Consider the following 16,153-nt stretch of genomic DNA (forward strand, 5'->3'; position numbering starts at 1 on the left):
AAGTGTTTTGGAAATAAATATTTATCATTATCCAAAGAGTGTTGGGGCAAGATATAAAATGCTCGCCAAGCACAGCACTTTTTGGTAAATGTCAATTAAAGGCCTCCAAATTTTCATTGAATTTATTTAACTTGATGTTATTGGCGGCTAGAATTACATTAGCGAAAACTATTATTATGGTAAATAATAAAATGTCCCACATATTGGGAAAAAAGATGGCTAAATTTGATTTAATATGGGATCTATGGAAGACCAGGTCGCATATGTTAAGTAGATAAATATCAAATTAGGGGATGATTTCCCTGTAGTTGAATGTTTTTCCTCCCCCCTTATTTCTGTCTTGTCTTCCCAGGTCTTTAATGTTTATTTATGTATTTTTAGGCTTATGATATCTAATTAGTACATATTCTATGTAGAGATATAACTCTTTACAATATGCTTACTGCTTTCCCCCCCTAAAGGATTAGGGATTTGTATTTGGTGTCCTTTAAAATTGAATTTGTTTATTAGTTAATGGTAAATAGGGGTTTGAGAAGAATAGGAGAATTTTCTGATGATTTTCTACTTTTATATTTAGAATATTAACAAAATGGTATGGCATAATTTGAATTCTCAATTCACTATATTTTAGATTGAGGGCAGGGGTTCATGTATGGAATTTAGGGGCCTCCCAAAAGAATAAATAAAAGGTCACGTGTTGTTCAGGGTAAAAGATCAATGAAAGTTCGATAGTTTGAAAATTATTATAATTTTTTTTTAAATGCAAGATATTCCACGAAAGCAAAGATAAGATAGATTTTCATTTATCAGATGTATATAGTTGGGAATATGTCAGTGTTACATTTAGTTTATAAAGTTATATTACATTCAAATAATGTTAAAAGAGAGCTAAGAAGAAAAAGAGGGTAGAAAAGTGGCATAAACCTTAAGGAAATATCATGTAATGTGGATTGACTTGTTTATATGTGCAAATGTTGATATTTGTAAAAAAAAAAATTAATTTTGTAAAATAATGAAAACCTAATACAAATATTGAAATTAATATCACCAGTGGTACTGGTACTGGTAGAAGGGTGAGTTGCATGCTGTTTGTTGAGTGTATCAATGCATCCAAATCATATACATTTTTCCTGATACAAGATGCAAAACAAGATTTGGCTTTGGCTCCCTACCAAGGATGTTTTTGCATTTGATCATGTATCAATGTTTATTAAAAGAAGTGGCAGGTTCAGAACACCATACTGTATAGATTTCTAAACTGAGATTCTTACTATATTGTCCCCCTAGACAGATTTTCTCAAAAGGTGTTAGATTGGAGAAAACTGGTCTTTGCAAACAATAGTTATCTCTGACCAAGAGAACTTAGGGACTTTTTTGGCCAATTTTATTTCTCATTAGACAAATAATATTAGTGTAACAATCCCTCATAGTTATATACAAGTTGTCTTAAAATGGCTTTTAAAAAAGCCAAATCAAAAGACAATACTAGAACTAAAAGGACGAAAGAAAAGGTGCAGTTAGTTTTTTTATGTATTCAAAACAACATGACAAAATTAAAAAGATCTGTAAAAAGTACTGGCCCATTCTTACATCTGATGTAAATATCAAAAAATATATTACGGAAAATCCCTCTATTACATATAGGAAAGCTCCATCCTAAAAAAAAAAAAAAAAAAAACTAGTTAGGAGTCATTATAAGGTATGGAAAAGCACACTTGGGAACAAAAGTAGTGGTATGTATGCCTGTGGGAATGTGATTGGATTTATAACTCCCAGACTTCACTTTTTCATCCACCATCGGAGTTTATATTTAAATGCTATGATTATGTTGACTGCAATGAAGAAAGAGTTGAATAGAAGAATTGAAATTTCTGGCACTTGAAATAGTATCCTTGGACTTAAAGCAGGAGACATTGATAAAAAAATTCCTAAAAAAAAAAAAAAAAAATCTGAGTGGATCTTTAAACCTAAAGCTAGAGAAAATCCAGGTTTAAACAAGACTCTGTTTTAAACATTTTTGTAGGAAGGTAAACCTATTTCCCCTCTCCCCCTTTTTTATTTTTTTTATTGAATTGTAACATTTATAAAAAAAAGGGATTATTGAGTAAACTATAATGATTTTTCATCTTGCTTTGCTAGATTGACTAGACACTTTCTCTATTCTGTTCATTGCTGCCAGTCGATATGTGGGCCACTGACACTTTGTGTCACTTTATAATTCATGGCCCTTTACTAACAGTCCAATTAAATTGTATTCTGTCCCTGCAGATTAGAGCAAAATGAATGTGCTTTATTAAATTATGTGCTCCATATAGCTATTAGGTAGAGATTTAATATACAAGTTGGTTTAGTTAGGATTATTTTTTAAATCAATTAGTTCCTTGGGCTGTAATGCTAGCCCTGTAAAAAAGTTAGGCTTTTGACAACTCGAAAAGCAGTTTCTTCTAAGCTGAAACGCAAGCCTGTGTTGCGCACCATGATATCGAGGGATGAACACATAGCTGTGGCACAAATTCCCTGTGGAACACATAGCTGTGGCAGGCTTCCCGTGTATCTCTTGGCACTAAGGCATGGAAGCAGATTTTGTAGTACGTTACAGGTACTCCACATGGGACGCCCAGGGAGCAGCAGTTGGATAGGATGGCCATAAGACAGGTAGGTAAGGTACATTTGGAGAACAACATACTCTTTATTAAGCGGTAAACCTGTTTAGGGATGGAGGAACACTATGGATCTTTTTAAAAAAAACATATAATATGAATATGTGTAATTGATTGAGAAAATTATAAAAATTATTTAAATTTTGGGTAACTTTATGTTTATAATGATAAAAGTGCTTACAAAAAAGATAGATTTAATTATTTTTCTAATTTCAGTGTTATAAGAATTATTTTCTATTTTACCCTGGCATTATAAAAAAAGCTCCAAGTGCTTTCACTGCATGTGGCCAGCTGAACAGTGAACTGTGGAACTCATATACACCTGAAATATTTATATGTGTGTGTATATATATATATATATATATATATATATATATATATACACACATTTATGAAAGTTGATGAGAGTTAGTTGAATTTGTTTTTTTTCAATGTTTTTGGTAATAGGTTTTCTATTAATGTTTGCAGAAAATGAATAGCCTGATCTTCAGATTTTAGTTCTGAGGAAGCAGAAAACTATCTGTGAAACGCATTGTGTATAAGCAAAGATGCTGGGGATGTGTTGCTACACAGTTGGTATAAATTTTTAAGAAAGACAAAATGTATCTATTGAGTGTATTTATATGTCAAAGTTTTTTAAAAGTAAAATAAAAATTGAATTTGACCTGTATATGTCTATGAGGGATTGTTAAACTAATATTGTTTGTCAAATGGGAAATTAAATTGGCCTAAAAAGTCCCTAAGTTCTGTTGGTGAGAGATATCTGGGAGATATTGTTTGTATATGTTTGTATGGGATGTTGGCATATAATCTAAAATCGCTCCTATCTCTATACGGACGTTTGTGAAAACTGGTCTTTGTTTAAAGATTGTCCTTAGTGCCAGACTTGAATATCACTGTAGAAGAATGTATAAGGAATTTTAAATCTACAATGAATTTCAGTGAAAGGGACAATCTGACCTTAGAACAGTGACCTTGACTGCCAGGGTCAGACCATGCACAAGGTCATACTATCAGGAATTTCAAAATTGTAGAGGAAGGTGAGCAGTGAATTTTAATTTCAAGGTAGATTCAAAACCATTTCATGAGGTTCATAGGGCAAGATAATTTGGGTAGATGGGAGCCAGCTATAACCATATCCATTTCTGTCCAGATATTAAAGGACCACAAAGTAGTCCGGGAAGTGGAATGATGTAGTCTGTTGTAAGCCCCATGTAAGCCCCATAAAAATCCAATACCTGATGGGAAGGGTGGCAACAGTCAAAATGTACATTCTGCCCAGGGTCCAGGTTCTGAACACTTCTGATTCCCGTCCCACATAAATCCCTAGATCTACTCCAAACTAGTTATGGAATTCATTTGGGGCCACAAAGGAAGCCAAATCAGTCCTGCCACAATACTCACCCTCAAAGCACGGGGAGGGCTTGGAGTCCCTAACTTCAGATATATGTCAGAGCAGCCCAGGTTGCACAACTCTCTTGCACTACACTGCTATTCAACAAACCCCAATGGGTAAACATTGAAGCTCAACCCAACTCTGTGTCAACAATTGGTTCTGTTTTATATGGGTACCTTCCCATATTTGACCTAAGATCACATGCCCTGCCCTTCAGTACTCTTTGTCAATAGGAGATAGACTGAAACACCACCCAGACTTGTGTTTTCAACTCCTAGTTCAAAGTAGGAAAATTCCCCCCTCTGAGTACTTTTGTTATGCCCAGATTCCAAAATATCTAACCTCTGTAACTGTAAAACAGCATTTGAAAATACCTGTAGTTTACTGATGCATTCCACAAGACAGATAGTCCTTCAATCTATTTTACTGCCCCCCCCAAGCTACCATATATGAAGGCATGGGAAAAGGATTTACAGCAATCATGGAAGCTAGAGGAGTGGATTGGAGAACCACGCAATGTATCTAAAGTTTCTCCTAACGTTAGCCTGATTGAATGGAGTTACAAAGCTCTAAAGTGCTGGTACCTGGTTCCAACTAGGATTGTCTGGAGTTTCCCGGGTTCCTCAGAATTGTGTTTCAGGGGCTGCCAAAGTGCAGGAGGTATGGATCATATCTGGTGGTCTTGCCTGATTGCGCAGGAATTTTGGAAACTAGTCTTTGTTCTTATGTCACAGGTGTCTCAAACCTCCCTTTCTCCCAGTTTAGAGAGAACTTTCCTGAGTTAGATTGACATGCCCTTGCCAAAATATACAAAGAAATTTAGCAATTATGTGCGGTTGGCAGCCAAAATTGCACTGGCAAAACCATGGAAATCACCATCTATCCTATTGGCTCCAGTCAAAACTAAAGTGATGAGCTTACATTCACTCTTGAAGATACGCCACACGTCTTTGAACTTACCTGGAACCATTTTTCCACAGCATCGTTCCCCTTCCTGATGTGGATTTCCCCTCCTTCTCCCCCCCCCCCCCCCCGATCTCCCCCAGAACCATTCTTCCTTCCCTATTTATTTTGTCAGACTGGACTAATGGAGACAAGAGGTCCTTCTCAGGTGTTTGCTTTATAGTTTTACACTGGTTTCAAGTAGGTTTCTTTGTCTTACTGTGAATGTTGTAAAAGTTTCACCTGTGTTTTTGTTATTTATAATTTCTTTGTTAAAAAACCTCATTTTTGAATAAAATTCTCTTGAAATAAAACTCAATACCTCCTGTAAATGCTTGAGGGATGTGCATGGTATATTGACAGGAAGGGTTGTGCAAAGGTATGGTAATTTGGCAAGGACAGACATCCTGATTAAAGAGATATAATCAACAAAAGGAATATGAAAAGCATTCTATTTGTTAAGAATATTGCTTATCTCCTGAAAAATCTGGGGATATTACTGTGATATAAAGAATGGTATATTGTGGCATTAAACAATAGTTTTTTATTCAGTGTTGCATCAAATCTATACATGGTTGAACTTTCAAAGCAAATAAGCACTCAAGTAATGGTCATTTGCTCATCATGGAGCAGAAGTTTTACGTACTGACGTGTTTTGCCGTTCAGCTTTTTCAGAGGATCACAAGATACCATAACATCATTGTGAGTATGTATCATTGTCACTGCAGTTCCCATCAGAAATCAAAACAAAATAATATATGTATAAATGATTTAAACTATGTAACATGTATAAATGTATCTACAATTGCCTATATACACCTATATGTACAAACAAAATATATTTGTAGAATGACGGTCTCTAATCATAATAAAAAAAAAATAGTAGATCAAAATATTGAGATAGACCAGAATATACCCATGTGGGTCAGAGACGGTCCCTTAGAATTAGGATATCTCACCTTTTATGTTGTACCATAATTCTGACTGCTTTTCACCTTTCAGTGATTCTGTCCAGTGAAGCAAGGGTTAATGCAGGAGCATTAATTTGTGCTAAAGTGATAGCATCATAGGCTGCCCCCAATCAGAATGTCGTTTTTTTTTTATGGATTCCTGTTAGCTTTTCTCCATTGGCACTGTGCATGTGCTGAGTGGGGTGCATGTGTTTCTGCCCCCTAGCTTACCTGCCCATCCATTCGCTGTGGCTCTGAGCTGGCATAACAGATCCTGACTGTACATGCCAGGATCTGCCAACCTAGCTTGCGGCTGCTATTCATTAGATCACAGGGTGCCAGGGTATGAGTGACAGGCTGCCGGCGTGGATGGGATAAATAGCCCTCTTATCATGGTTACGCTTGCCCCAAGAAGGAGTCGACTGTCAGCATTTTTTCCCCGGAGAAAAAAAAAAAAAAGCTGTCTGTGAAGGGCATGTACAAGTGGGCTTTTTACAATCACAAGGGCGGTGTACAACTGGACTGTACAATGACATCTTCGGCAGCACAGTGTGATTTTGCAACATCTCTCTGTTCAAATCTCCTAAACTGTTTTCCAGTTACACAGGGGAAATAAGCATTTTTTATGTCAATTTTTATTAGAATTTTTGTGGTTTTTACAAAGAGAAAAGAATATAGACATCAGTACACATATTATCAAACACATGCAATCCAGTCTCAACAGTATCAACTAGTTAGCCAAAATTGTACAAACATATGACACCCAAGAAATAACATCAGTACATAATTGTTCATCATGGGATTAACAGTAAGTAAACTAAATACATTTATTTGCAAATAATTTTTCCCTGATATATAATCATATACCATTCAAAATTCCACATGCTAAAATAGAAAGCTTATACCTCGTACCTGACCTGTGGGACAATAAGAAAGTAAAAAGTAAAAAACAAAACGTGTCTGAAGACAGGAAGGATATAAGTTTAAAAAATAGGAGAAGTAATTATCTTTTTAATAGAGAAGTATTTTACCTGCACAGAATAGGGTGTACACTACTATCCTTATACTGTATTTCTTTGTATAGGCTTGTATAGGCTTATAAAGATCTAGTTCTGAAGGAGGGGATGTTGATTTCTAATGTATTTTATTGAGGCATCTTGACGCAGTTAGCAAACGACCAACTTGTAGTTTGGAGAGACCTAGTAGATGTGTTAGTGGTTCCCCATGTATGGGGGTAGAAAACAATTTCCAAAATGGGACATTATTCGGGCACTTCCACATCAGTGTTCCCACTACTTTTACATATCTACAGCGTGAAACAGCAGGTTGGCATGGAATAATTCTGATTTGAAGTACCAACGCATCATAATTTTATAAATATTTTCTCGATATTTGAGCTTTCTGGAGCCATATCCCATACTATTTGAAATATCACCAATGGAATACATCTGCCTGAAATCTGCTCCCATTTGTGCATACAAGGGTGAGAGATCTGTGCTCCTGTACCCTTCCCTGCTCTCCTGCAAGGCATCAGTAATATCCGAAATATATCTGATATCTGAAATCTGACCATGTTTATCCGGCCCTTCTATACATGCTCCTTCAAAAGGTGTAAGAGCATCAAAACCCATACCTTTAGTAAGCGATTGGGCTAAGTGCCGTATTTGAAGATAGAGTTAGCAGGTAGTTCTAAGTTTTCTCACAATTCGTCAAATTGAAGTAATTTTCATGTCCTGTGATGTATAATCTGTTAGAAATGCCATTGCGTGGTTATCTCTGCTCTTAAGCGGTCAGGCAGGACGGGTGTGTACAAAAATGATGTTAGAGGAGATCGATCAGTTGTCAAGGAAAATTTAAATTCATATTTGTTTTGTGTATATATAATATGTCAGTTATAGTTTTGGAACAAGAAGGTACAAAAATTGCAAGGCTCCCACCCAATAAACTTTGCTATGTACGTGGCCCTGGGGGTCCCATTTTGCATTTTAAATGTCATTATTCTAGGTGCATTTGCTTTTGAAACAGCAACCTGAATGTTCAATTTTCACAAGCTTTTAAACTTGTGAACCCCCATATCTTGAACCTGTTTAAAGATGGGAAGCTAAAATTTGGAGTTTAGCTATAGCTATGAGTGTTCCTTTTGTATCTTGAAAATTTTAAGTTGTTACAATACAGTTTAACCACCTGAGCGTTACACTGAGGTCTAGATTTCTGTACCAAAAGTGATCCAATCAGCGGGACCAGGTAAGATGCCGGCCGGTATCTTGTGTTCCGCCGACTGGTATCTTGTGTTCCGCTGGCCGGTATCTTACCGGTCCCGCTGGCACCGGACGCTGGAGAGGGAGATCGACGGATGACGGAGGACGACGCTGGAATAGGAAAACGACGCTGGATGTGCACAGCGGGACCATGGAGGTAAGGATGTGTCAAAAATACAGGCTTAACCATCCTAGCCATTTTTTTTTGCCCGTACGAAGGTCGGGCATAACGGCTAGGTGGTTAAAAGGTTTGAACACAGAGAGTTGTTAGGCTGCAAAATATGACATTCAGCCTTTCACAAACACACAGCTATCACAATGGGTCCTGCAGGCATCATAATGTTTAGCAGCTGTGAGCTAGTTTGACACATCCTGGCATTTGCAGTTAGGATCGGTCATCCTAGCCTGAAGTCCTGGCAAATGGGTGGCTGGGTCAGCTGAGGGAGCGAAAGGACACGCTAATAGGAATCCATAAAATACAGCAATAGGATGGTTCAACATACAAGGTACGATATCCTAATTCCAAGGGACCACCACAGCCAGAATGATCAGAGTCTGATATTCTACAAATATAATCCATATAGATGATTAATAGAACCCCTCTTCAGTTATAGAAGAGCACCCCCATAATGGCCTCACCAATGCCACTAAAACATGTGAACACTTTCTTCTTCTTTTGACGAACAGTTACAATACATATTTATATAAATATATACCAGCTTAGGTTGAAAAAAGACATAGGTCCATCAAGTTCAACCACTAGGAAAATACACATATCCCAGATATAAAACCCTATGGACATAGTCGGTCCCGAGGAAGGCAAAAAAACCCTGGTACAATTTGCTTCAACAGAGGATAAAAATTCCTTCCTGATTCTATGAGGCAATCGGATATTCCCTGGATCAACAATCTTTGTTATCTTTACCTTAAAGCCTTAATACCCAGTTATATTCTGTGCTTCTAGAAAAGCATCCAGCTTTTTCTTAAAGCAATCTATAGTATTCACCGAAATTTTCACAGACCTTACAGCGAAGAATCCCTTCCTTATGCAGCGCTCAGACTTTTCCTCCAGATGCAAAGAGTGCCCTCTTGTTCTTTGTAATGATCTCAAAGTGAATAATTAGGAAGAGAGTTTTCTAATTGAATCCATATACCGTATTTTTCGGACCATTAGACGCTCCGGACGATAAGACGCACGGGAAAACAAGAAAAAAAAATTCATTTGATTTCCCCTGAGATCCAGCGTGAGGCACTTGTGCCCGCCCATGAAGGCGCCGATCGGCATTCATGAAATCAATCGGCGCCGCCTTCGTGGGCGGGCACAAGTGCCGCACGCTGGAAGACAGGGAAACACAGAGGAGGAACACAGACAGAAGTAAAAAAATATGCATTCGGACCATAAGACGCACCCTGATTTTCCCCTCACTTTAGGGGGAAAAAAAGTGCGTCTTATGGTCCGAAAAATACGGTATATATTTTTACAGAGTGATCATATCCCCCCTTATACATGTCTCTTCTCAAGGTACAATATTTAGTTCAGCTAATCTCTCCTCATAGCTGAGCTCCTTGATTCCTTTTATTATTTTAGTTTTCCTTTTCTGCACTCTCTCCAATTCAACAATGTCTTTTTTATGAACTGGTGCCCAAAACTGGACTGCATGTTCCAAATGTGGTCTGACCAATGCTTTGTACAAGGGCAGGATAATGTGTCCATCTCTGCAGTCTATATTTCTCTTTTAATACAAGAAAGTACTAGCTTTAAATATTGCAGCCTGGCATTGCATGCTGTTATTAGGTCTGTGATCTACCAGAACCTCCAGATCTTTTTTCTGACTCCCCCAAATTTATATCTATATTAAATGTCATTTGCCACTTGGCTGCCCAATTAGCGTCCCTAGTGGTCTGATTCTGACCGTATTTCCACGCAAAATGTGGTACCATTTTTTGCATTGTAATTTATTTTACATTGTAGGCCTATAATTTTTAGGCATAACTCACCGACAAATGTCTAATAGTTAATACATTTATTATTAAACTTAAAGAAAAATATGTAAAAAAATGTTTAACGTAATGTAACTGTACAGCAGCATATATATAATATAATTATATATATTATATGAATATTTCTTTGTATTGGACTCAATACAGCTATTTTGTATTGAATCCAATACAAAACTATATGAATCTCCCGCCTCTAAGTCCCAACTGCACCAACACATGCACTGACGTCACCAGGAATCCCCATAGGACGTCTCTGCATTATGCGGCTGGAGATCAGAGGAGGCAGACGTGTCCCCAGGACCTACAGGAACCAGCAGGACGCCAGGAGACAGCAACAGAACAAGGTAAGTAGGGTTTTATTCTGCTTTTAGGTACCCCGAGTCTGACTCGGGAATACAGCTAGGGGGGTTAAACAGTACATCCAGGTCTGCTTTTAGATTATAGATACCCTGTATGGACCTAATTCCATTACTTAGTTTGGTGTCATCTGCAAACACAGAAATGGTACTTTTAATCCCAAAATATGTATCGTTTTTAAAGATGTTAAACCTTAAAGCTCCCAACACTAAACCCTGGGGTACACCACTAATACCCTTAGACCATTCAGAGTATGAATCATTAATTACTACTCTCTGGATGCGATCTTAAAGCAATGTGATTTACAGATTGACTTTTCTAAACCTATTGACCCTAAATTGCATATTAACCTTCTGTGGGGTACAGTGTCAAATACTTTAGCAAAGTCGAAGTACACTATATCAACTGCTATTTCACTGCCTACCTATTTACTTACTTCCTCATAATAAGAGAGTAAATTCGACAACTTCTGTCTTTCTTGAACCCATGCTGACTATGACTTATAATAATATTTTCTAGCAGAAACTCCTCTATGTGGTTCTTTATCAAACTCTCTAGGACCTTTCCAAATATGTACATTAAACTAACAGGTCTGTAGTTACCTGGTAATGACTTTGCTCCCTTTCTTTTTTCTTGTTTTTCTTACTGTTTCATAATTAGTAACAATCAACAATCTTGTATGTATATTGTATTACAGGGGCATTTGACAATCAAGCTGAAGAAATACATCTTGTAACGTTTTGTGTAACAGGTATGTGAATGTTTTACTTTGGTTGTGATTACGGCATTGGTTATTTCGATTTGATTTTTAATGGGTGCAGGATGCTGTGGCATTAATTGTAAATGGCACGAGAACACTGTGTAGTAATATATCACAATGCATATCCTATGTATGCTGTGTAAACATGTGCTGTAACATGATAATGCTCATGCAACAATGAAATGCTTATATGTAAAATGTAATGGCCCCTAGGTTCTTAAGAAAGCACAGTGCATGTTCCTACCTTGTTTTTTTGTTTTTTTTTACCCCCTACAGCAAAACTTGGACTGGAAAAAGGGAAAGCACGAGAGGCCAATCAGTTGCTCTGCAGTGCTAACGTCAGAGTGTAAAAAGGATATAGGCGTATTAATCTTCTGCGTCTTCATTGTTTAGTGACAGCCTTGTAGTATAAACAAGACCTATCTGTATTACTTAAGGAGCTGAAAATGCTTGTTACCACCTGTTGTAAAACCAGATTGGCACCCAAATTATAGAATATTATTTTAGAAAATAAAATATGTAGTTTTTCAGTCGATCAAGCAAGGTTGAAATTAAATGGCAATAGTTTCCGGAATTGCACCCTGCACGATTTTCTTTAGGAAACAGCTATTCATTTTCTTTAGTTCTTAACAGATCACAATATTATATATATATATATATATATATATATATATATATATATATATATATTATATATATATTTTTTTTTTTTTTTTATAGAGTTAAATGATACAATGGATAATGGAATTCACCTTCCAATAATATATGGTTTAGGTAAGTGTGAATAATCGGACAATGGATGTATTTACTGTATATTATTTTTCAGTTATTTATTTTTCTTTATTATGTATATTTATTATCAGCGTTCCATAGATTAATAAAAGAAGTATAGTGGAATTTACTTTTTAACAATATGTGATTTGAATAATTGTTAATTGACAAATACTGTATTTAAATGTAAATTATGATTATATTTCAAGTATTTGCAAGAGTAAATGTATTGTCAGGTATTAATGGTAAATTCTGTAAGAAAAATAGCAGCACAGCTATCTAGTATGTAGTATCTAGTGTTTTAGCTATTTGCAAATCATGCTATTTGCAACATTTACCAGTCTGTAACAGCCCAGGAATGAAAAACTGAATGCACCTCTCTAAACCCTTCTCACCCCTCTGTTATTCAGTTTATCAGTGTCTTTTTACCATACTTTACTCTACTGTTACTGATGTTTGTCACGATAACCATTACTACCAGTTGTTGCATATGTTTTCAAGTTTCTATGACAATCGGTTTAGGAAAAGGGTGCCCAACCTACGGCCCATGGGCCACATCCAGCCCATGGAGTGGCCACATCCAGCCCACTCCTGATTCCCTTTGTGCTCGCTCTGCTTGTTGTCTTGCAAGGGATGTGGTGCGCGTATCTCCTATGTTTCTCTATGAAATTGTGCTACCAGGGGAGGGAGCATCCTGAGCATGCTCATTGTTAGCTCCCTGAGAGTGGGCTTATAGACCTGGCAGCTCCCGTCCACCTTTTAATGTGAGATAATTTCACTTCTGGTGCATATACCCTTCATATCTCCTTCACCAATGGTGGCGAACCTCTGGCACGCATGCCAGAGGGGGCACTCAGAGCCCTCTCTGTGGGCATGTGCTCCCCACCTCCGCTGGCCTCCCTGTGGAATTTCCTTTCTCCATGAGACATCAGTAAACCCTCAGAATACCAGGCTGTGGGGAGGAGAGGCAGGTGATTTATTTTGAAGCTGATGTATGTTGATCCAAAATTGAAAAGGTGAAAATACAAAGGAAGAGAGGAAAGTGAGGAAGGGGGTAGGCAGACACGGAGGAAGGGGGGGGGGGGGTCTTGTTTTGCTCTGTGCTAGTTGTGGGAAGTACAATATGAAAGCTGAAGACACAAATCAGAGCTACACTAAACAGGGCCCGCACAGCCTTGGGACAGGAGTACCAGTCTGCGATACCCAGTCACAGTACCAGGTGAACACAAAGCTTGTAGTGGAAGGTAAGTGCCTGTTGAATGTAATAAGAACCCTGTAACTGTGTTTTGCTGTCCACAGTGCTTAAAAGAAATTGTTTTCAATGTGCTGTATTGCTATTCAATTAGCATGCACTTAGTAAGTATACCTGCATTCCTGTAATGTGAGATATATTTTTATTATTATTTTTGCTGCCTGCACCCTACTGGGAAGATTTTGAATATTTTCTCTTAGTGACAATGTCTAAGTTACTGAAATAAAAGAAGGCAGTAATCCTGCACTTTAGTGATAACATCTGGCCTAGATGCATTTAACCTCCCTGGCGGAGGTTCCTCCCTGGAAAACCAGCCTTGTTAAATGGTCTGACCATTTTACCAACAAAACTAGTGATGATATTCTAACAGCATTTTCTAAAGCATGGAGTGCCCTCCCTTCGGATATAGACAGGGATTTATCATGGGGTATATATGTATCATGCCTTTTGAAACTGTCAGAAAATAAACAGATTTTGGCAGACGGTAGCACAGTAAATAACTTCATTAGTTAACTATGTGCCACTGACCTTGGAGTGGGCGATTTTAAGCATATATGATTTATAAGGCACACCAGGGGTAGCCAAAATCTTTTAGCTATTCTTTCCTTATTGGCTAAAAAACAATACTACATAAATGGCTACACTCTTGGAGGGCCACACTCTGGCTCTTTTAAAAAAAATTAGATTATGTTTTTAGAATGGCTTGGATAGAAGCATCTTTGGAAAAAGAAACAAAGGTTTCAAGTTTTTTTGAAACATGGGAGTTGTATATAGAGACCCAGACTCACTCAATAAAAAGCCACAATAAAAAAAAAATTATAAAAACCTTTGAGCACCACTCTTGCTAAGCTTTAAGAATGCTGGACAATGATCACCCAGTGGTTATAACTAGTATGGAAACTACTGCAATTGTTTATACAGTTAGTTCCATAAATATTTGGACAGAGACAACTTTTTTCTAATTTTGGCTCTGTACATTACCACAATTGATTTTAAATAAAACAACTCAGATGCAGTTGAACTGTAGACTTTCAGCTTTGTATAAAATGTGAGGAACAAAAGTTTTTCTTTTTACGCAATAACTTCATGTCAGGGGCTCAAAAGTAATTGGACAAATTAAAAAGCTGAAAATAAAATGTTCATTTCTAATACTTGGTTGAAAACCCTTTGCTGGCAATGACAGCCTGTAGTCTTGAACTCATGGACATCACCAGATGTCCCCCACTTGCACCTACATTTTTGGTTTCTTACACTTCCCCATTCCAGGGAAATTGCAGTTCAAGTATTAGAAGTGAGCAGTAATGGGTAACAGGGCAGCCCATTTTGATGGGTAGAGTTTGTAGTCCTAGTGATTTATCCTCATGCTGCTTAAGAACGTAATAGTTTAATTTATGTTTTAAATGTGAATTTTGTCTTTTTCAGAACTAAAACAATAGGATTCAGATATGTCATTAATGTTATTTGTTTTCCTTTTCAGCAGTAAATGTTAAAACAGGAGAAATTTTTAAGGCAAAATTCCAAGACCACCAGCCAGATGAAGATTTGAGACTAGCATATACCCTGACAGGAGGACATGTAAGAGTAACAATCCTAAAATATATCAAGATGTTTTAAAACATATTACACACACTCACACAAACACAGACACTCACACACACTCACATACACACTCACACACACTCCTAATAAACTGTTAACTTCAATAACATATCCAATATGCATGATGAGGAAGGATGACTGCAATTGGGAACAGAAGTTTGCCTTGTCTGGCCACTTTGCTTGCCTGTCTTCCACCATCTACTACTGAGTTGGTTCTATAGAAACCCCTTTCTTCTTCATCATAAGGCAGCCCAGAGCTTTGCTGATCTCTTCCTTCACCCCATGTAGGGTCAGCCACCTCACTGTCTACCTATCCTCACGAGGTTGAACTTTACAATAACTAGCAGGATACGACACCTGTCGTGCTGTTCAGAACTAACAGAACAAGCTAAATTCACATTTTCTTCTTCCTTTTCTTTTGGTTATCAATACATTTTATATCTTTCTCCTGTCCTTCTAATTGTAGTCATTATTCACTGAAGCAAATATGTTATGCTGAAACTGTTTCTCTATGCCCCCGTATTTGTCTTTTCAAAAGGTCTGTGAGATTTGTCAGTCGAGGATGTAGGAGGAGTCTGGTCATCATGGCTTATTAACAGTACCTGGCTGCCCTTTGTCTCGGAGAAAAAAGAGTTACTTTGACTTGAACCTTGCAGGGTCATCCAGTCAACTACCTCCACAGCATGCTGCAATTGTAATAATAGGCACCACCAAGTTCAAAAAATGGCTTCTTGGAAGCTGTGCAGGTCTAATGTTGCTAGATTGCACTGGGCCAGATTGTGAAAACAATTACAAGTTACTAACTTTAATTTTTTTAATTAAATGCCATACGCCTCTGCTGTGTTTTTTATTAAGTCAACACCTTCTAATATTTATTACTATAATGCCTGTATATTTTTTTTACTTAGAAGAATTCAAGGACCTGTTGCCTCTGGGCATGGGCATTGTTTAAAAAACAACTTCAAGGGTTCTCTGCCTATGCTCTAAGGGACTATACTGGACCAATATAGAAAATACCATTTGCTTAAATGAACTATGTTGCATAAGTAACAACCACATATTTCAATATACTGTATTAGAGAGCAGGGGACAGGTAGGGGCGGATTTTGGAGATGTTGTGTAGGTGAAAGTGACAGGACCTGGAAATGTTCTGAATATGGGGGGTAAATGAGAGGGCCGAGTCAAAGGTGACACCAAGACAACGTGC

The 16,153-nt window shown here is 37.3% G+C and overlaps 1 protein-coding gene across 6 annotated transcripts in view; it reads left to right on the plus strand.

The window, feature by feature from the left end:
- Positions 1–16,153, plus strand: part of NTAN1 (N-terminal asparagine amidase) — a 242,237-nt gene that overhangs the window by 194,358 nt on the left and 31,726 nt on the right. For 4 of the 6 annotated variants that reach the window (XM_072419006.1, XM_072419001.1, XM_072419004.1 and 1 more), the window contains 3 exons: positions 11,262–11,315; positions 12,045–12,098; positions 14,825–14,922. In XM_072419006.1, the coding sequence (XP_072275107.1) occupies positions 11,262–11,315; positions 12,045–12,098; positions 14,825–14,922 (206 nt within the window). Of the gene's footprint in view, positions 1–9,588; positions 10,552–11,261; positions 11,316–12,044; positions 12,099–14,824; positions 14,923–16,153 lie in introns of those variants that run through there. The other 2 variants (XM_072419005.1, XM_072419002.1) reach the window with 2 other exon arrangements.

The sequence above is a fragment of the Pyxicephalus adspersus genome, chromosome 7, assembly GCF_032062135.1.
Source record: "Pyxicephalus adspersus chromosome 7, UCB_Pads_2.0, whole genome shotgun sequence".
NCBI classification, from domain to species: Eukaryota; Metazoa; Chordata; class Amphibia; order Anura; family Pyxicephalidae; genus Pyxicephalus; species Pyxicephalus adspersus.